The 22,175-nt window shown below is 42.6% G+C and overlaps 2 protein-coding genes across 3 annotated transcripts in view; one reads left to right on the forward strand and one right to left on the reverse strand.

The window, feature by feature from the left end:
* Window positions 1–21,679, forward strand: TMEM43 (transmembrane protein 43). 2 transcript variants are annotated; one of them, XM_064156838.1, is made up of 13 exons: window positions 1–269; window positions 1,060–1,209; window positions 2,375–2,509; window positions 3,765–3,859; window positions 5,860–5,909; window positions 8,097–8,166; window positions 10,824–10,894; window positions 11,037–11,158; window positions 11,775–11,849; window positions 11,929–12,030; window positions 13,932–14,049; window positions 15,023–15,258; window positions 21,443–21,679. In XM_064156838.1, the coding sequence occupies exons 1-12, from the start codon at window positions 258–260 to the stop codon at window positions 15,223–15,225; spliced, it is 1,203 nt and encodes a 400-aa protein (XP_064012908.1). In that variant the 5' UTR covers window positions 1–257; the 3' UTR covers window positions 15,226–15,258; window positions 21,443–21,679. The 2 variants fall into 2 exon arrangements, with proteins under 2 accessions (XP_064012908.1, XP_064012907.1); XM_064156837.1 differs by lacking the exon at window positions 21,443–21,679 and adding an exon at window positions 18,298–18,823.
* XPC (XPC complex subunit, DNA damage recognition and repair factor) overlaps window positions 16,713–22,175 on the reverse strand; it is a 15,086-nt gene continuing 9,623 nt past the window's right edge. Inside the window, 7 exon segments of the mRNA XM_064156834.1 lie at window positions 16,713–17,457; window positions 18,470–18,559; window positions 19,105–19,198; window positions 19,605–19,774; window positions 20,221–20,355; window positions 20,803–20,884; window positions 21,142–21,302. Of these exon segments, the coding sequence (XP_064012904.1) occupies window positions 17,248–17,457; window positions 18,470–18,559; window positions 19,105–19,198; window positions 19,605–19,774; window positions 20,221–20,355; window positions 20,803–20,884; window positions 21,142–21,302 (942 nt within the window). The 3' untranslated portion in view covers window positions 16,713–17,247.

Genomic DNA, 22,175 nt, shown 5'->3' on the forward strand with positions numbered 1-22,175 from the left:
GCATCCGACCCTGTCAGGCGCGGCCTCAGCGCTGACTACATCTCCCGGCATGCCCGGCGCGAAGCGCTTTGTCCCGGGAGGAACTACATGTCCCGGGATGCATTGCGGCGCGCCGCGGGCGAGTGGCGGCGCGGAGGAGGGAGGGCTGCGAGCCTTGAGCGGTGGGGCGCGGTTCTGGGCAACTCTTGCCGTGTGGCTCTTGTGGTAGTTTCTGTGGTCTCTTCGGGGTAGTACCTGGCGCGGGCAAGAGGCTCACGATGTCCAGGAATGTAAGTACTTCTCGTGCATGTTCTCCCGTTGTTCCGCGCTTTGTGTGGTGGTCCCCCTGATCGGCCCCTTCCTGCTCCGGCCGTGCCCCCTCAGGTGGCCCTGTCTGAGGTGAAGGGCCCCTTGCAGCGCCTGGTGCAGCTCGGGGGCCGCTGTCGCATCCCGTTTGGCGTCTCCAGATGAACAAAAGAGAAGTCTCATCGCCTCCTCCTCCTCCTCTCTTGGCTACTCCGAAATTACTCCTTGCTTGCTCCCCACAGTTACCGTACCCCTGGGCTTTCACGCTTTGATGTGGTGCTGGCCAGGACAGCAATAAGGCTATATATTTCTTTTAAAGCTACCTCTTTTTATTGTTCTAGGTGCAATTATTTTTAAACGTGCAGACACTTTTTTTTTTTCCACGGGGGAGGTAAAACGTAACTCGTTATATTTATAGCTGTTTTAACTGGCCTGGAATTCAGGAGTATGACTCAATTTGTCATTGACAAATTGCACCCTGGATGCAGGGTGTGGACACCAAATAAGGAACCTAGAGACAGGCTGAGCTAAGTTTGAAGAAACGTTGTTGAACCCCTGTAACAGCGAATATTTTTACTGTTAGTCTTGAATTTCATTTATTATTTCTGATATCCAGAGTGTGTTGAGGCATTTATTAAGTGTGGGAAAGTTTTGGTCTAAGGCAAGAGGTGGTATTCTATAGAGAAGCGTTATTAACAAAGCTGAAAGACTTACTTTGAAAGAGAATGCTTCCTCTTCATGCCAATATTGCATGGTTTTGTTTATCTCTAACAGTTCTCCGACACAGGCAGCAGAAAAGAGCATGTTAAAATCACAAGTGAATCCAAACCAGGGTTCCTGGAGAGGCTCAGCGAGACTTCGGGAGGCATGTTAATGGGACTTGTGACGTTTCTTCTGTCTTTCTACCTTCTTTTCACCAATGAAGTAAGTAAAATACCATCAGTTTTTATACACAGCTTTAAAATATCACAGCTGAGGTGACATTAAACTGGTTTTGCATTTATAGGCTTACTAAAATGGTGATGTTAAAGCTTTATTGCCTCATCCACAAGAAGAGGATGTTATGTCTGGAGAGTCTGGTTCTTATGCTTGAGATATAAGAGTGAAATCACAGAGCTTCAGATTAGTGTTTTGGTAGAACTGAGTGTAGTAGAAACAGTGACAGTGCGTGATGAGACCTAAGATCCAAAACTTGGGAGCTGATGCAGAAACAGGCTGTAATATTATTGGAAGAGGGCTGCATGAACTGACCCCATTCTGATCTTTCTTTTCTTGGGATAACAGAGCCCTCATTTCTGTCGTGTTACAGTTGTGTTAAAGGAATCATAGAATCAACCAGGTTGGAAGAAACCTCCAAGATCATCTAGTCTAACCTATCACCCAAGCCCTATGCAGTCAACTAGACCATGGCATTGAGTGCCTCATCCAGACTTCTTTTGAAGACCTCCAGGGATGGCAACTCCACCACCTCCCTGGGCAGACCATTCCAATGGCAAATCACTCTCTCTGTGAAGTACTCCTTATTGCAAAATTGAGGGTGTTAATCATTCTCTGTGTTATTTTATGACTTAGTATTAGAATGAAAAAGTAATTAAAGTAAACAGAGAATCCTAACACCATGCTGCTGCAAACATACATGCTTCTGGCAGCCTTGGAGTAGGGGAGCAGAATTCTGTGAATTCTCACCTAAGACATCCTTTTTTACCTCCATAACAGGAAAGATAACTGCTCTGAATTTCAGGACTTTGCAGGAAAAAGCACTCTGTAATGTGATAATGATAAGATGAGGAAAATTTCTGCCAAGTAGTTTTATGGGTCTATGGAAAAACAACCATTATTGACACAGTTGTGTGTTTGAGGAGCTTAAATCGATGTGAGTGGTGATGCTGCATGGGTAAGAGTTACAGCCTCAAAATCATTCAGACAGCAAAAGTGCTTAGAAGTACAAGGATGTTTTGAGAATACAACATTGGGCTGAAGATAGAAGCATTCCTCATGGTCTTCAGATGGCTTCTCTGCCATCATTTTTCACAAAATAGTCCTGTACTATTGATCCTCCACAACTTGATCTTACTTCCCTTGGTTACAGGGACGAGCTTTGAGAACAGCCAAATCTCTTGATGAGGGACTTTCTCTTGTAATCCCTCTTGATAGCATCCACAGCGTGTCTCAGCAGAATGAAGGAAGATTGGTGCACTTAGCTGGTGCTCTGAGTACATCTAAGGTAAGTAAAACAGTAATCTTGAAGATACAGTAATAATATCTTGAAGATACAAGTGTTTTAGACTTGGGAGGGAAGGACATGTGTTTGCCCATTAAAATTATGTTTGATATCTACGGAGAAAACATGTAGCTTCTCTCCTCTGTAAGCATTGCCACCTACCATCCTAGCTTTGGTTCTTGGCCTGGAATCAGGGAGATGCTCTACAGCCTTGATCTCTGTGTTTTACCTCTAGCTGTGTTTACCCTCCCATTGCCTTTGGGGAATAGTTCCCCTTTATATAGGGAACCTGTTGCATATTTGTGATATTGTGAAGTCTTTAGGCTCTTGAAGTCTAGAGGCTCTGCAAGTTCTGACATAGAAATGTCATTTTCTGTGGCCAGTCACCACTGCAGAAGGTAACAGAGGACAGTAGTTCATAGTAAAACAAAATTTCCCCTTGATTTAAATACTTCAGGCTGCATACCATTATCCAGCATTTCTGTCTTTATTCTTCACTATTCAGGAAGTTTTTGATGATGATTCTGCAGGTCAGATATATAAAGAGATGTTGCTCTTTGTCTTTCATAATATTCTGTATTCATCTGTGTGCAACACAGTATTAACTGTGCAGAATGATATATGTTAATGAGTTTGATAATAAAAGTACAGTGTTTGGGTTTGTGAGCGTGATGGTTTGGGTGTTTCCTGCCACCCCACACTTTAGAAATAACCCAGACTAGACTAGGCCAGCTCTGGAAATATGAGTGAAGCTTATATTTACAGCTAGCACAACATACATGCAGCTGTTTACAGTATATACAGTTATAGACAGAAATATACAAGGTAAAAGGTAATACAGAAACACAACAGCCCTCCTAGAAACTTGAGTCCCCAGGAGGGGCTCCCAACTGCCCTTCCACTGTCTCTCACCCCTCTACCTTACCCCAGATGTTGCCTTGTGCCCCAAGGAAGAATGGAGGTCGGCCAGGGGAGTTAGGAAGCAAAGTGGATTAATCAGAGAGATGGAGGGTGAGGTTAGAGAAAAATGCAGCTCAGAGCTCAGACTGTGTGCAAACTCCCTTATCTACATTTTTACTCTTGTTCTTACACATCTCAGAAGCCTCTGAGTGAAGTAGACATCATCATTGTTTCTCTTTCACAGCCTGTGATCTAATCCTTGTCACCAAAACATTCTAGCTAGCTTCAAACCAGCACAATGAGATGTACAACATTTATGATGACTTGGTTTTATGGTTTGTTTTTTACTTTTAAATAGCCTTTGTTTGATCCCAGCTATGGGCTCTCCATCCAGGCTGTCAAACTTAAGCGTCACGTGGAAATGTACCAGTGGGTAGAGTATGAAGAATCCACGTGAGTAAACATCTTTTAAAGATTTCTTTTAGAAGGCTGCTGTTTTATCAGAACCCTATCACCTTTTCTCCCCCCCAGAAAACAAACAGAAGCCGACCAAACCCAAGTCTTTATGGCAGGAAAATTCTAGAGCTCCTGGGGTTCTTTTTAGACTTGCTTTGTTTTCCTTAGAGATATCAGGCCTTGTAGATGGTTAATGCTGTGTAATTTGCATCTGATAAAATTTGCATAACATGTGGCCTTTTATCAAATATGTCCAGTTCCTGACTTTGTGTAAATCACACAGAGTTTTTTGGCCACCATGCTGCAGCTGTGTGTTCTTTTGTTGTCATTATTTTTGTCTGATGCTGGCCACCTCAGGCCCATTGGCCTATTTTCTGTCATACATGTTGTCAGCAGAATTCAGAGATCTTTGCCAATGTATTTAAAAAAAGAAACACAAATGCAAACCAAACAAAATTAAACTCCCCAAAACCTACTCACGTTTTTCCCAAAGATTCAGTTGATTTGTATCATTTCTAATGTCCCCAAAGCTTCTTTTGCTTATCAGTGTACTTTCTGCCCGTTAGGATTTCCATAACTTCACCCCCATAACACTTCCTGCCTGCTAGTTCATTAGCAGAATTGTCCCAAAACACCTGGTCCTGATTTTTTTTTTTTTTCCAAATAAAACTTCATAATTCACTCTCTTCCTGCATCATCATGGACCCTTAATCCATTTTTTCCCACCCTGTCCTCAAAGAACTATACAAGAAGATTTTTGCCAAATCCAGAAACTTCCATCATATTTTTCCCTCTGCTATCTTCCTTGGTTCCTGTGATGGTTTGGGTGTTCCCTGCCCCCCACACACCTTGGAAATCACCCAGACTAGACTCAGCTGGCTCTGGAAATTGAATGAAGCTTATTATTTACAGTTTAGCAGAATATACAAGCAGATATTTACAGTATATACATTTATATACAGTAACATACAAGGTAAAAGGTAATACAGAAACACAACTCCCCTCCCAGAAACCTGAGTCCCCAGGAGGGGCTCCCAACCGCCCCTTCACCTTCCCCCTACCCCTCAACCCAAGGAAGAATGGAGGTTCAGCCAGGGGGTTAGGAAGCAAAGTGGATTAATCATAGAAATGACAGAGAGGCTGGAGAGAGAGGGAATGCAGCTCAGCCAGTTCCCCAGCAGAAGTGCCTTATCTATGTTTTTATTTCTTGTTCCTATACATCTCAGCAAGCCTATGAGTGAAGTAGACATCACCATTGTTTTCCTTTTACAGCCTGTAATCTAATTCTTCTCACCAAAACATTCTAGCTAGCTTCAAATTAGCACAGTTCCACAGTGACCATAATTTGCATTCTGGGGTTTTAGAGCTGTTGTTTTCTTTCAACCTCCCAAAGAAGTCTTAACTTTTCCTAGAAAAATAAATGAATCCAACAGCTTCAATTTAAAGTTCCAGAATAAACTCTTGATAAACCTACCAGCCTTAAAGCTGTCTGGTTAATACCTACAGCTCAATATATACTAGAGTCTTTCAAAGCAATTAAAAAACTCCTTTTGTAGCCAATTAAATCTAGAAGTCAGATTCTTTTCTCAGGCTTGTGGACATGAGGGAAATCTCTGAATAAGTTTATAAATTGAAGTACTTAATTAAACCAAGACACCAAAATGAGTTAAAATTTCTCATTTTACGTGTTTAAGGTGCAGCATCTGTAAAAGATCTGATGTTTTTTGTCTCACTACCTTTGTTATTGGCTGCTCCACATTGATCTAGTCAGCACCTCCTTGTTAGCAACATGGGAATAAAAGGGTTGTGGCTGTTTAGCATTCGTGTGTAGTTCTCTGCTTATACAGATAATCTATGTCTTCAGAATAGGTAGTTCAGAGAAGAGTTAGTTTACTTGTAAAGATAAGTTTGTGTGTTTCGTTTGTAAAGTGTGTTCTGCCCTGAGCAGGGGTGTGTGTACACTGTTTTGGTTTTCATCCCACGCCTTTTCTCTGCAGGGAATATGAAGAGAATGGCGAGATTAAGAAAGAGACAAAGTACTCATACAGTAAGTTGATCAACAGAAAGTTCCTTTTATGCATCTAACTTTGGACTTTTATGTATGTGTATTTTGATATTTGTTGTAAACCCTGTGTGGTGTTTGGGCAGAAAGGAATGTAAGGAAATAAGCAAAAAATGTGTTTCCTAAACAAATGACAGAACCTCCTTGGGGTCACTGAGATGAAAGGGAGTGTGCTCTTAGCAAGCAACTCCTACAGAAAATCTAAGTTTTGTCTTGAAACTTTGAACCTAGAGGTTCAGAGCAACATCCAAGGATAGGATGATCCAGAAAGAGAGTTCATAAGGTCTTCAGTGACAGGAGGTTGGCACAGGTTGGAGTGAGTTCAAAACTACTCTTGAGATTACTCTCCAGAAGTGGAGTAATTTGGCATAGGTAGAATAAGCCAAAGCACAGTGTAAGACAGCTTGTTGAGAGTATGCAAAGTGTTAGTATCATCTAATGAAAACCACAAATGCCTTCTGCTGTGTTCTTTAGCTTTTGCCAGTTGCTTTTTTGGCAGGAGTAAAACTGATAGCTTTATACCCAGTAGCAGAAAAATACTCTGAGTCACCATATATCTGAAGATTGGTCTCTGTGCTTCATTTATCTCTGATTAAAGCACATGGATGTGTAATGTGGGTGTGCAGCAGTTTCTGGGTGTGATCTTAAAAATACCTCAGGTCAGTAAACCATGAGACCCTGCATCATGGAGATAGAGAAGGAGGAAAGCTAGTAGTTGTGAGTTATAAAGAACAGCCTTACAGTGGCAAGGAATGAAAGGAAAGGCCACTAAAAATAAACAACAAACAAAACAAACAGCTGCTCTCTTGGGATTCTGTCCAGTAGAAGTCTGTATATTATTAGATGTGGTGGGTCAGCCTTGGCTAGCAGCCAAGGGCCCACACAGCTGCTTGCTTATTCTCCCCCTCAACAGAACTCGGAGAAGAGATAGGGAAGACAGAAATGAGAGAACTTGTGGGTTGAAATAAAGGTAGAAGGATTGCTTACCAGTTACCATTGTGAGCCAAACAAATTTGACTTGGGGAAAACTAACTTAATTTTTTGTCAGATAAGTATTTAATTACTTATTAGGGTGTTGTCAAAACACATTTGCTGTCATCTTTTCCCAGGCTCAAGTTCACTCGAGGCTCCTTTGTGCTTACCCTTCTGCCTGGGTTATCACCACAGGTTACACTCACTCCTTTAGTGGGGAAGCAAGTGGTGCAGAGAGTTGGAATTGATTTGCAATCAGTGCTTTCTCTCCGCTCCTGTTTCCTTCTCATGCTTTTCCCCTGCTCCAGCATGGACTTGCCCTTGCAGCAGTGAATATGTGCTCTGCTGTGAGCACCTCAGTTTTGTTTCCACCCTTCATGATACAGCATTATCAGCCCTTTCTCAAAAATGTCACAGAAGTGCCCCACACTTCACTGATGGGATCAGCTGTGGCCTGCAGTGGGATCGATGTGGAGTCAATTGCAACCAGCACAGGGCAGCCTCTGATCTCTTTCTAGAGAAACCACCTCTGCTGCACCCCTCCTCTATCAAAATCTTGTCATGTACCCAATACATCAGAAGAGCTCTTCCAATGATACCTACTGTCCTATTTAAGCAAACTCCATTTCCTTCCTCTCCACTCCATCATGGAAGTAGAGCAAGCTATATTTAATATGTAAGTTGCTCAGAAAAAGGACTAGTTTTGCAGGAGTTACAGGTAACCCACCTGAGTTTTTTCTGTGGCTGCAGAAAGGCTGCTGTGGCCCAAACAAAAGCAGCATTACATAATTTTGACACTAGTATATACAGGTACCATCTCTCTCTGTTGCTTGACTGATCTGAAATCTGCTAGTTCAAACAGTTTTCAGCTTTTCCTTACAAAACCAAATTGCTCTCGGAGCCAGGAATCAAAGCCTGATTGTGGAAGGTGCCAACAGCAAAGCTCTCACTGTGCAAAGTCAAGTTCCAGTGTTACCTCTGAAAATACTGGTTTTTTTCCTAAATCTTGCCATTCCTTGTTAATATGCTGAGAAGATGGATTTAAGTATCAGTACAGACCATCACATGCGCACCTTGCTGTAAACAGTGCTGCTAGAAGTACAGCTTAGGAACTGATTGATTGACTTAGCGATACCTTCAGTAACTAAGATCTGAGTGGCAGTTCTTCCTGTTATTCTTCAACCTTCTTGTTTTCTTTAGATACTGAATGGAAGTCAGAAGTTGTCAACAGCAAAAACTTTGATCGAGAAATTGGACACAAAAACCCAAGGTAACTTAACTGCCAGGCACAGTCCTTCTGGATTCTGTCACTGTATCTGATCAAATAGGAGAGCTAAATAACTGATATTCATTACATGGAGAAGCATAGGGAAACTGTTAATGACTGGGAGACTTGAGCATCTCCCCTATGAAGAGAGACTAAGAGCCCTGAGGCTGTTTAGTCTGGAGAAGAGAAGACTGAGAGATCTCATCAATGTGTACAAATGTCAGAGGGGTGGATGTCAAGTGGGTGAGATCAATCTCTTTGCACTGGTCAGCAATAATAAGAAAAGGAGCAACAGCTACAAACTGGAACATGGAAGATTTCACCTCAGCGTGAGGAGAAACTTCTTTACTGTGAGGGTGACAGAGCCCTGGAACAGGCTGCCCAGAGAGGTTGTGGAGTCTCCTTCTCTGGAGACCTTCAAAACCCACCTGGATGCGTTTCTGTGCAAGCTACCCTAGGGGATCCTACCTTGGCAGGGAGGTTGGACTTAATGATCTCTGGAGGGCCCTTCCAACCTCTAAAGTTCTGTGATTCTGTTGGTTTTAGGTAGTTGGGAGAAGTTAGGCATAGACAAATTAGGTGGTCAAAATTGCCTGGTGAAACTAGAATTAAGCTATCCATTAGTAATGTGTGGATAGAAGCTGTTACTTTATTACCCCTAGACTTTGTGGTCAGCATGTAGGAGAACTCGAACAACTTCCTTTCTGACTTTAATTGGTGCATTCCATTACTAATTTGTTGTTCTATTGTAAGTCAGGGGTTAGAACAGCAAACATCCCATAAGCTTGTCTCACCTTTGCTTGCTGCTTTTTTGAAGTTAGCAGGCAGGAGCTCACAGGCTTCTTTGTGGCAATTGCTCATATAAACATTGTTTCATGTACCTCTCCCCTGCAGTATTTCAGTTACACTGCAACGTGTCATTTTTCATGCTAAGTTTTACCTTGCTTGCCTTCTCAAAGCACCTGCTTATTTCCTTAGAGTGCAGGATGCCACGTGGTAAAAACCCATTGTGTGAATAAAAAATACAGGACCAGGATTTTAGTGAGTTTGAACTTTGTTTTGCTTCAGTGGGCTCAGCCAAATATGCTGCCCTTTATTTGAAAGTACTACTTCAGGAAGGAAAGCAAAGGTCTGGGGGGGGTTGATAGTCTCAACTGGCAGATAAAAGAAGGTGCTAAAAAAGGATGCACGGAGGACATACCTGCTTTGCCTCTCCTCCTTGTGCATACTTCTTTGTTAATGAAAATTCTCCAAACCCTCTACAATAAATGAAGCTCTCCAGCTGAGAGTAGGAAGTGTTTTTTGCTTAGTCCTATTGCAGTAGGACTGGGCCTTTCAATTCAAGAGAGATGTTGAGGTGCTGGAATGTGTCGAGAGAAGGGTGACAAAGCTGGTGAAAGGCCTGGAACATAAACCCTATGAGGAGAGACTGAGGGAGCTGGGGGTTGTTTAGCCTGGAGAAGAGGAGGCTCAGGGGGGACCACATTGCTGTCTACAACTACCTGAAGGGAGGCTGTAGCCAGGTGGGGTTAGTCTCTTCTGCCAGGCAACCAGCAGCAGAACAAGGGGACACAGTCTCAAGTTGTGCCAGGGGAGGTCTAGGACGGATGTTAGGAGGAAGTTGTTATCAGACAGAGTGATTTGCATTGGAATGGGCTGCCCAGGGAAGTGGTGGAGTCGCCATCCCTGGAGGTGTTTAAGAAAAAAATGGATGGGGCTCTTAGTGCCATGGTCTGGTTGACTGGCTAGGGCTGGGTGCTAGGTTGGACTGGATGATCTTGGAGGTCTCTTCCAGCCTGATTGATTCTATGATAATGAAAAATGTGCTGCTGCTAAGAACATTTGGTCTGAATGTAGTAGTAGAAATTGAGGAGGTTGAGCGTAACTGTGGTAGATCCTTGTGTGAGACTGCACAGTGTATGCAGACATGCTGAGCTTTGGAATCCATGCCTAGCATTTTAAGTATGTGCTACATGTCTTCTTCCTTCTGTCCATCCATCTCATCTTTTTATGCAGCTGAGACTTCTGTGAAAATAAAATCTGTTGTTTACTGCCAAGTTGATTCTGGCAGTACTGCTAACGAGAACACAGTTGGGTCTGTAAGTAAAGGTTTCTTGAGTTTAGAATTTGTTGAACTTGGACATGAGGTAGAAGTATCTTTTATGGAGAGGAAGGATTATGATCTAAGTTTCTTTGATTTAGCAGTAAGACCTAGCATTTGACAGCAAAAGATAAATAAATTCAGACTAGAAATAAAAGAACATTTATGAGTGTAGTTAAGTGTTGCAAGAATTTGTTTAGGTATGTGATTGCTTTATTGTCACTCAAAACCTCTTTATCAACACTGAACAGCTTCCTAGGAGCTGAACTCTATTTCAGCCCATTACAGGTTCAGTACAAAATAGTGAATGTGTGAATGGAAGGTCAGACCAGGGGATGAGATGATCATATCTTGTCTTAATTTAGTTTAATGGCTTCAACACCACAAAGTATGGAGACAGTTTCTTGATAGATTTGTTGTACATCATGACAGCAATTCAGCTCTTTGAGTTTCTCCTGATGTTTGGCATAGTACTTTCTGTCTACTCTATATTGCATACTGCAAAACAAGACTCTGATTGTAATTCTGGGTCTAATCAGGGACTCTCTCTGTTCCTCAGTGCCATGGCTGTGGAGTCTTTCACTGCAGTTTCTCCTAACGTCCAGGTTGGCAGCTTTGTTCTTTCTAAGGGTAAGGATTGCATTGTGCCTGCTTTTGCATCAGCAGGGGACTGGTTTTCTTCACAGTGGTGGTCATTTCAGGGAAGCCAGGCAGCAAATTTGCTGTTCCAAGCTAGACTCCAGACCTGAGCTTGATTCTTTATTCTACTTAGGTCTTGTGGATAAAATTGATAACTTCAAGCAGTTGAGTTTGTCAAACCTTGAGGATCCACATGCTGATGTTACCCGAGGAGGAGATTACTTTTACCACAGCGAGAACCCCAGGCGTCCAGAAGTAAGATGAGAAAGATAAACCAAAGTAGTGATTACTGTGATGTGAAAAAGAAAGTTGAGGCATGTTCCATTTCTATTTAAATCTGTGAAAATTGGAGTGCAGACCATCACATAGGATGACACTCTTAGGATAGGCCTTTAGCATGTGTGCTTCTCTTGCAGGAGGCTTCTGAGCTTGCTTCTTTGTCTTCTGTTCTCTTGACTCTGCCATGCTTTTAAATGGAGAGGAATGGGATAGCACTGGGAGGTGAATTCCACTTCTGCCTTGCTGAACAGAGGGCAATGAAATAGGTTGTTGCCAGCTTGTGCTGCCTGCCCTCCTCTGCCAAAAGATGAAATGACAGGAGATGAACATAGGATCTCATTGGTGTTAATGTGCTTCTGCAGCTAAATCAAGGGGTATTGTCAAACAGCACTGGAACCCATCCTGTTTTGACTACCAGTTAGGCCTGGATAAACGACTGCTTGGAAATCATTCTGGGTGTCCTCTGTCTTGATGTAAGCTGTCAGAAAACGTGTTCATATATATATAGGGTGCTCCCATGCAGAGTTGTCTTTCCTGTGGTTGTCCTTTGTAAAGAAATCTTCCTTGTCTTCCAATATTCTCTTGTTTGTAGGTAGGAGACCTTCGTGTCTCGTTCTTCTATGCAGGCCTGAGTGGTGAAGACCCCTATTTGGGCTCTGCTGATATGGTGAGTCTTCAGCTGTTTCTGTACTTTGCAAACTGTTCCCAGCTCAGTAACCAGTAAATATTATTCCCCTTCTTCAAAGGTGACTGTGATTGCTCGCCAGCGAGGTGATCAACTGGTTCCATATCACACCAAGTCTGGAGATGTCTTGCAGATCCTGTACCCTGGAGATCTCTCTGCAGAGGTGAGATAACATGTTGTACTAGCTAAGGGTCAAAACTGGACATAGTAGTGCAGAAACAGCAAGGGAGAAAGTTCTTATTTTCCTTCAGAGGTGCTCTAGAAGAGGAGATACTGGTTGTTAACACTGGATTTTCTCCTTTTTCTAGGACAGCACATATAGCCTGTGTCTTCCAGGTTTCTGCACGTTCTACATGTTGCAGCAAAATGCTGTGCTTCACCTGCTAGGAGTGGGCCTACAGCAGCTGGCTAAAGTTAGCTTTGATGGGTTGTTTTAATTTAATTTATCTTAAAAAGGAATCATTAGTAAAGCAGTGCCATATATATGCTGTTGTTCTTTTCAATCCCTTTTTGTTGCTGCTGAAGGACATTTGCTTTAAAAGCTGTTTCTGTGCTTTCTCTTTTTGCTTTTAGTAGCTTTTTGGTAGTTTCCCACTTTACACATGCAAGTAAATGCTTTTGTAAAGGTCATATATCAAAATAGTAAAAATCATTCTTTAATTAAACAAGCCATGGGTGCTATACTCTTCAGCTTCTAATAACAAGAGTTTAGGCTTGTTTGAAATGTTTATTGCTGTTCTGGCTGGGAAAGAACCTTCAGGCAGAGCATTATGCTCCAATAAATCCTACATGCTCCAGCAATTTAGTGATTCATTTACTCTTGTTAATAGCTTTGCTTCCATTAATGATTGTTTCATGGCCTGCTGCAAAAAATCCCAGATGTCAAGGTTTTATAGGACCTCCCAAAAGCAGTTAAAAAGGCTTCTGTTTTAAGTTGAGAGAGAGTGGCAGCAGGATCAGCTCTGCTGTCAGCTCTGAACCTTCTTTAGATATTTAGTTTATTGGAAATCAACTCATTACAAATGAATAATCCATGGAGTACTTTTATGTCATGTGCATCTTTTCCCATTTTTTTACTGGGGCTTTACTATGTCTTGGCCATCTTCATGTGTACCTTCTGTAAAGGCAGAAGGACACAAAAAATCTTACTTGGGATTCTTGCAAATAGGTGCTTTGCTCTGCCTGATTAAATACAGCTGTACCTTTGATCTCTTCTTCCCTGCTTGCTTTCCTTAAGTCATGTGCATATTGTTGCCTTTTCTCTCTTCCTCCAAACAGTGAAATCAAATCATTCCTCCTATGCAGAATGAAAACACTCTGAAAGTTGGAAAAGACCCTCAGGAGCACCAAGTCCAACCAATGTCCCTCCTTTACAAGTTCCACCCTAAACAATATTCCCAAGCACCACATCCAAATGACTTTTAAACACATACAGGGTTGGTGACTCTACCACCTCCCTGGGTGGCCCATTCCAATGCCTGACCACTCTTGCTGGGGAAATTTTCCTAGTATCTAGTCTAAACCTACCCATTGTCAGCTTGAGGCCATTCTCTCTTGTTCTATCACCATTTACCTGTGAGAAGAGACCAGCACCAACCTCTCCACTATGTCCCTTCAGGTAGCTGGAGACAGTGATGAGGTCTCCCCTCAGCCTCCTCTCTTTCAAACTAACCAGCCCCGGCTCCTCATAAGATTTATTCTCCAGGCCCTTCTCCAGTTTTGTTGCCATTCTCTGCACTCATTACATTTACTTATTAGTGTCTTATTTTTCCACAACAGTGTCAAGTGTTTCCCTGTGCAGCAAAAACTCTGCTTTCTGCCTGTGGTCCTAGAATGTTGAATGGTGCTTGTTTAGCTGTCTTAATGCTATTTCCCCATGTGCTGCACTTTGACATCTATTGTACTGCGCTGTGGTACAGCAAAGACCCTGCAGAATGATCTGCAATATATCTGTTATGAGGGAATTGTACTCCTAATGTGCTCTTGGCTCTGATTTGATCATAATACACTGGAATTAAGAGGATCACAAAAAGCAGGCTGCCATATAATGGTATTTGTTTTCAGGAAGTGTTTCAGAAAGAGCATGAGAGCAACACCATGAAGACCTGGGCCCTCCGTGCAGCAGGCTGGCTGGCAATGTTTGTAGGTATCAGCCTAATGACCCGAATCTTTTACACTTTAGGTAAGTTTCTTACAGAAAGGTAAAATAATTTAGAAATGGGATTGTAATTCTAGAGAGTCTTTTCTTGCTCACATATGTGCTTAAATTGGAGGTCATGATAAATCTGGTTTGAACTCAGATTAAATGCGATCTGGCAGTCACTGTAGCAGTTGCAGATAACAGGATTCCAAAACCAGATGATTGCTTTGCAAAAGTAAAAAACCTCAACCAAACAAACAGAAAAAAACCCACCATAAATATCTCTTGCCAGTCTCAAAAGGTCCCAGCCCAGTGCTTGCCAAGATAGAAGCTGAAACATGCATTGGGCTGATTCTTTAAAGTCTTAGTGCTGCAGTCTAGTTACTTTCTACACCCGCACACAAATGGTCCCCCAAGTCTTCATTAGTTGTTACATAGCAATATGTCTTTATGTCTGGTTAGTCTACATTGCTGCAAACAAACAGCAGAGAAAGTTTTTGTGTATCCTTTTGAGCAAGAAAAAATGTTGGAATAAAAACTTATGAGAAAAGCAGGATGGTGCCTCAAGCTTCCACAAACTTCAGACCTCAAAGCTATCATTTGTTTGGTAGCTTTGATTTTTTTTCCCCCTTATTTTCCATATGCATGCTACTGCAAGATTTATTGTTGCCATAAGTTGGTTTTGTGCTAGCATATTATAGACTTGCTCCAGACTTGTAGCTGCAAGGCCATCAGTCTGCTCTGCCTCTCAAGCTTTGGACAAGTCTTTAGACTTAATTTTGGATTACTTCCTGTCTGCAGAGATGAGGATGCCATTGCCTTGTACATTTAGCTGTTGCTTAATTATCAGATGCTTTGAGGATGCTTTGCTTGTCAAATGCCTTATGGTGTGCTCTTGATAATTAATTTGAGTCTGTCTTTTTGATTGCAGTAGTTTGTGTGCAAATCTTAGGCATGAAAAACACTTCCTTTTAAACTACCATCTTGCTTATCCCTTGTTGAATTCTTTCCACAGTGGATTGGTTTCCTGTTGTGAGAGATCTGGTTAACGTTGGGTTAAAAGCATTTGCCTTCTGCGTAGCCTGTTCACTGTCTCTCCTGACCATCTCCATCGGCTGGCTCTTCTACCGCCCTCTCTGGGCTGTACTCATCGCTTGTCTCTCTGTTGTGCCAATTGTGATTGCCAAGTCTCGTGTGCCACCAAAGAAGCAGCAGTGAGAAGGAGCTGGTCAAGTTTTGCACTGCATCCTGGTTAGAGACTTTTCAAGTATATTTCCATCCCAGTTACTGCAGTGTGCTTCCACACTGGGGAGGGGGCTTGATACATGTTAGCCATGAAAAATGTGACTCTGGAAGCTGCTTGTAGGGAGTGACAGCAACTTGGGGGGGGGGGGGGGGGGGGGGAGAAAAAATGCATTTTGGAGCATCTGTATTGATTTGAGAACTGACAATTCATGCCCAGGAATAAGATCCAGGTACTTGGAAGGTAAGTTTGTAGGTTCCACATGAACTGGTTTTCTGTTGTTGGTTGAGATAAATGCACAATTGAGTTTTGTTTATCCTGCAAGTATTTCCCTGTTTAGGGAAGCAAGTTCTTACTTAGCAGCACAGCTCCTTTCTGGTTTCTGTATGCCTCCTGCTGATGAAAGGCTGATTTCAGCCTATATTCACTTTACTCCCCATTACTGACTACTCAAGTAATGTCCTTGCTTTTGTAAGATTCTTTGAAAAATACAATGGTTCACCCTGAGTGCATACAGCTTTTTGTATTTTTAAGGAGACTGGAAGTTTACCAGTGCATTTTAACAGCTTAAAGTACTTGCTTCTTACATACTAGTGTGCACACAGGAATCATGCAAAAGGAAGTAAGACTCCTTTGACTTGTAAGAACTTCTTAAACTGATAGGTTGGACTGGATGATCTTGGAGGTCTCTTCCAAGCTGGTTGATTCAATGATTCATGTTTCCCAGGCCAGGTGTTCTGGTGAAGCCAAGGCTCACTTTTCTTGCACGTACACCAATGTTTCTATAGTAGCAAAGGAGGCAGGTTTTCTCTTGCAGGAACGTGATCTTCCCCTCCTGCTTTGGTCTCTCTTAAAGCATGTTTAGTCTTTCATCTTTTGCATGCTTTGGGTAGGAGAGCTGGTTCTAAAGCCGAGTGGGATCCTGCCCTCTGGTTAGTTTTTCTGCTCTATATACTGACTGATAATGTTTTGTCTGTGCTGCACATGCCACGCTAGGAAGCACAGAGTCACTTTGGTACAAGTGATAGCAGCTCCCATTTTAAGCAAACAAAATATTACCTATGCCCCCAGGAGCTGGCTGTGGCCCATCCATTCAAAGTGTTCATCTTGAGGCGGATCCTGCATGACTAACATAGAAGGAACTATGTCCTCTGTGCCCTCTGCTGTTAACAGCTCATGCAAGATGTGGATTTTTTTCTTGAAGCCTTTTAAACAGGTCCTGCCTACTCCCCAGGCCTTTGACTTGGATTGCTTTTTAGAAATTTCTTCAGCATTTGGTAGCAAAAAGTAAGACTGTGGCATGAAGGCCCTTAACACCAAAGCAATTCACAAGTAGCCAGCTCTGAGATATCCTGGGACCTGATTTATGTTTTCTGGAAATAACTGCAGTGTGCTCTTATCCTCATGCAAGAGTCCTTTCAGGGCAAGAGAGCTGCTTAGAGAAGAACACATTGGTCTCAGGGCAGGTGTAATGGACTGTTTTTTAATACTTTATTTTGTTCTACACATACAGTACAAAAATAGAGGTTTTTTTAACATAATTCAATGTAAGCCATCTTCCTCAGTGAAAATGTCCAGCAATGACTAGAGTCTACTCCTCTGTGTTTTTGAAGAGACAGTGTCAGTGCAATTTAGTTATAAAAAAATAATGCAGAAGACATTTCTATTACAAAATAGCAGAAAAAACCTTGTGTAGCTTTAACATTCCTCTGTCAACAGTTTTTAAATGCTTAGGTACTGGTTAACATTTACAAGAATTCCCTGGGTGCAAAAAGTGATCTTAGAAGGTGCAACTGCTTATCTGCTTCTTGGAAATCCAACGATAAAGGATGAATCTAATTACCTGTGAGAGCAAAAGAAATTCTTGATAACTGAATTAAGTTGGTCTCTGATAGCTCAGTAACACAAGTGCACAGAAGTCTTAAGTCCTTAACTGGCAAGGGATACTTTTATTGTGACTATTCTTCTTATGTCTGGAAGTGAAAAGCTTGTTCAGATCACAGCTTCTCAAAAGGGAACAACTGTGCAGCTTCTCCTTTCTTTTCTCGCTTGCTCTTTCGAGTTGTTGTCTCTTCATTCTTTTTCTCTAACTGGCGATTTTGGGGCCAGGAAAGGGCTGTATTCCCTACTGCAGTCTCTGAACTTGGATCTCCTTCATCTGAAGAGAAACCCTCTCCTTTCTCTGTCTGGGGCATGAATGACTCAGTCTGGAAAAAAAAACAACAGGCATGATAATCAAACATTTGCTCTAGAAATCATTTGTAACTGTCCCTTTCTAAAAGGGCTTTGTCTTTTGTCACTGTGACACTTCATGGCAGTGCAAAAGTTGGTTGCTCTGGTTTGGGCTTCTCCCTCAAAGCAGTCTCCTTCTGTTCATTCTTTCAACATAAGTTAAGTATTTTGATGGTGCAAGAATAAAAATAAACCTGCTTTTAAAAGATTATGCTTTTCACCTCTCTTATTGGGGAAAAGATTAAGACCATCTCACAGAACCACAGAATCTTAGGGGCTGGAAGGGACCTTTAAAGATCATCAAGTCCAACTCCCCTGCCAGAGCAGGATCACAGAACGCATCCAGGCAGGTCTTGAATTATCTCTAGAGAGGAAGACTCCACAACCCTCCTGGATAGCCTGTTCCAGTGTTGTGTCACCTTCACAGTAGGGAAAAAAGTTTCCTCATGTTTCCATGGAACTTCCCATGCCTCAGTTTCCACCCACTGCTCCTTGTCCTGTCACTGGGCATCACGGAGCAGAGCCTGGCTCCATCTTCTTGGCACTCACCCTTTACATATTTTTAAACATCAATGAGGTCACCCCTCAGGCTCCTCTAAACTAAAATTTCACTTTATGAGCTGGCTCATCCTGTTAACTGCATGCTTGGCTCAGGAGAAAAAAATACTAAGATGGGGCTATAGACAAATAGAAAATAATTGCAAAACCTGGATGCTTTAGGAAACCCTAATCTCTTGTTAACCAATAGTGAATCCTTCAGGGACATGACCACAGTGAATTTTTGGTGTGGATTTGTTTCTTTTCCTTTTCACTAGTTGCTAGTCACATGCTAAATAACAGCCAAGAAGATTCTTTGAATACCTGCACTCTGGAAGTTCTACACTCTACTGCTGAAAGTATAACATACTGGAAAGACTGAGGAAAAAGAAATCATTTGATAGAAAAGTATCATCCTGAAAACAAATCACTACTGGAAATGCAGAATACCTTGATGGAATAGCGTTGCTTCAGTCTCTCTCTGATGAGAAGTCCTTTTGTCAGCAACTTCCAGTTCCCCAGAGCTCTTTTCTCACGCTTCTGCAGTGTGATTTTTATTGAAAAGAGGAAAAATTTACTATTGTAAATGTCAATGTACACCCACAGACAACAGCCATTTAACTGCCATTAAAAAACACTCCAGCTTTGGTCTGTCACATTAAACCACTGTAGGATAGTAGGATCTTAAGAGTAAAGCATCCTTGGTGTCCATTTATCTGCTGAACACTTGCATTACTGTCACTTTCCTGTGTGCACCCTGACTGCGTAAATTACACTGGAACCACCTCCAGAACTTTAATCTCATATGTGTATTCCTGATTTTTGTTTCCCAGCAGCAATGGAAAACTACTCCAGAGTATGCATTATTTCAGATGTTGCTACCCATTTGCATTGCATCATCCCCCTCCAGTCCAGACAGCAAGCCCAAAGTGGGGCATGTGAGGGTTGCAACTAGCCTCTTGTGGTCAGAAAGCCCTGTGTCTATTGCTTACAGAGCCCACCCTTGTTTGACTGTCCAGATTCAATGACATTAACTTCATATATGCAACAATAAGCTGAAAAAAAAAAAACAAAACAAACCTCACCTCCTTCTCTTTCTTTTCTATTTCTGCTTGTTCATTCTCCCAGGCAGCAATGAGGACCTCTTTATACTCCTCACAGACAATATAGCCATCGGTACTAGGAAGGAGAACAGTAGCTCTGTCAGCTACTAGAAGAAAAAAGAAAGGGAGCAAATGCCTGCTGACACAGGCAAACCAAAAGCTATTTGGTATTCACAGAACTGTTTTGCCTCCTAGGATCATCAAATGGTTTGGGTTGGAAGGGACCTTACAGATCATCTAGTTCCAACCTCACTGAAATGGGCAGGGACATCTACTAGACCAGGCTGCTTGAGGCCCCAAGCCTGACTTCCAGGGCTATAGCCTCCACAACTTCTCTGGGCAACCAGTTCTAGTGCCTCACCACCCTCATGGTGCAGAATGTCTTCTTAAGTGTAATTCATCACACATGCTCCTTAACACAGGGTATAAAAGTTCTGCAGGACAGAAAAATCGGTCAGCTGCAACAAGGCATCTTTACTTACATGGGATGTGAATAGCCACCATGAAAATCAAATCCAGTGATGGCTTGAGCACAGTCAATGTCCAGCTTCCGTGCCAATCTGTTCAGATTTGGGAGCCTCAGATGCACACAGCCAATGGGTAACATGGATGGTAGGAAGAGATAGACGTTTCCATATTCATTCCGGGGAACCTGTTATGGCAAAGTTAAAGAGCAATGGTGACAATTCTGCTCTCGGGAGAGAGGTGAAAATTCCCATGGTAACTCAGAGACTCCCTTCTGACCTGCTACTTTCCACTCCAGTATTTGATTCATACTCACACGATAAGGCAAAAGGCTAGATTTTAGCTGCCTTGTTATCTACCCACGTTCTCTGTTACTCTTGTCCTAACACAGAGAAATTAGCAAAAGAAACATGGGCTAGGAAGAGCAAATGAGCAAAATTCAGAAGTGACCAGTCTGCACTGCTAGTACTTAGGGAATGAAGGCCTCACTGAAGGTGTGACCATTTCCTCCTGGGTGCAGTTACCTTGGAACTCTTGAGCTGCATTCTGAAACATGCAACTTCTGGAAAAAGCAAGCCCACAGCTTCATACAAAATACCTCCTTTAGCACCAGCCCTCTGCCTTCCTAGCTACCTTCCCATCCACTGCTATGGGTGGCTGATACTCCTCTGTCTGCCAGCGACCAAACAGTGCCAGGTCTTCTTTGTCTTGGTTTGCAGGCTCTGCAAGGCGTGCCTTCCTCGCCTGGTTGGAAAATCCTTTCACCATCTGTGTAAGGACAATGATCAAGCCTGAGACACCACAACTACAAACTGCCAGTGATTTCACACCTTCCTCACACATCAAAGGCTCTGGGAGAAAAGAAGTATCTGTTTCCTTGCTTCAGTATCCACAGTTTAAAAATGATAACCCATGTATGCAACAGGCAGCCAGATGCTGCAGTTCATATAAAACACCTAGGATGCCTTTGAAGAAGCTGAGAAGGATGCACTTCTGCTAGATACCCTTGGGGTGGAAAGAAAATATAGCTGAGCTTTGGGTTGTATACAGGAGCTATAAGCACAGTAGATGGACAGATTGACAGTGCAGCTATGACAAGCCATTCGAGTAAGTGAGAAATCTACATCTCATGATGGAAGGCAAAATCCAAACCAGAAGTGAGCCTGAATTTTATAGGGCAGATGTGTTGCACAGGAGGAAGTCAAACCCTCTTACCTTGTAAGGTACTTCTCCAATCCTCACCACTCGAGCTTGCTTCAGCCAGGTGTCCTTGGAGTGCAGCGTATGTACACAGTCCCTAAGAATGCCAGAGGGAAGCAACCAGGAGTTTTGAAGTTTCTTCATAAGAGACTTCCAAACTTACTCAGATGTTAGGAATGGCAAAAAAAGCTGCATTTAAGTGATATGCAAATACTGTCTGAGCAGCTAAATGTGTTACTCTCCGTAGGCATGTGGCCTGAAATTACTGCCGGTACCACTGTGGTCTTCACACAAATGAGCTCTTAAAGTCATTTCAAAGGTCACAATCACACATGGACTACATGCACAACTCACCTGGAGTAGACAGCCTCTCCCCTGCAGTACCCTAGGATAGCAGCTGACTCAGGATAGATCGCCTGATATTTCAAGATGTGCCTCTTCAGTGCATAAAGAGGGTGGTTTTTGTACTCTCCAATTGCTGTTGGTAGAGGCTGATCTTGAAGCTTAACTTGAAACTGCAGGAATTATACACAGTACAAGTGATTTCACAACTCTCTTGCACTACTCAAGAAAATAAGAATGATTTTTGCATGAATCAAAGGGCTAAAACTTAATTAGGTGTGCCAAAAGACTGAAGTATTCTTGTTGCAAACAGGTACTTGGATGTGCACCTACATATACAGATTTTAGAGACTCTCCAAGAAGGGTAATGCTAAACTTCACAGAAACCACATCAGGAAGTATCCAGTGTGGGCTGTCCTGTACTTTTGCTATGCAAATTTCTCTGGAGAGCTTCTGCTTAGTATTACTTTAATTTATCATTGTACACTCCCTTTAAAACATGTTCAATCTGAGCATTTTAAGCTCAAATACAAACTTCCTTCCTCATGAACCTGGTCCTGAGTAAGGTGTTTGACTCTGTCCCACATGACATCTTGGTCACCAAAATGGAAAAACACAGACTTAATGGGTGGAGCACTGCTGGATAAGGAATTGACATGCAGAAAGTGGTGATCAAGGGCACAATGTCCACCTGGAGACCAGTGACAAGTGGTGTCCCTCAGGGGTCAGTGCTGTGTAACATCTTTGTCAGAGACATGGACAGAGGAATCGAGTGCACTCTCAGCAAGTCTGTAGATGGCACCAAGCTGTGTGGCACAGTCAACTTGCTAGAGGGCAGGGATCCATCCAGAGGGACCTGGACAGGCTGGAAAGGTGGGCCCAGGCCAACCTCATGGCATTCAACAAGGCCAAGTGTAAGGTCCTGCTCCTGGGTCAGCACAAACCCAACCACAGACCCAGGCTGGGTGGTGAATGGCTGAGAGCAGCCCTGAGGAAAAGAACCTGGGGGTCTGGGCTGATGAAAAGCTCAACATGAGCCTGCAGTG

Source organism: Pogoniulus pusillus, chromosome 16, assembly GCF_015220805.1.
Source record: "Pogoniulus pusillus isolate bPogPus1 chromosome 16, bPogPus1.pri, whole genome shotgun sequence".
NCBI classification, from domain to species: domain Eukaryota; kingdom Metazoa; phylum Chordata; class Aves; order Piciformes; family Lybiidae; genus Pogoniulus; species Pogoniulus pusillus.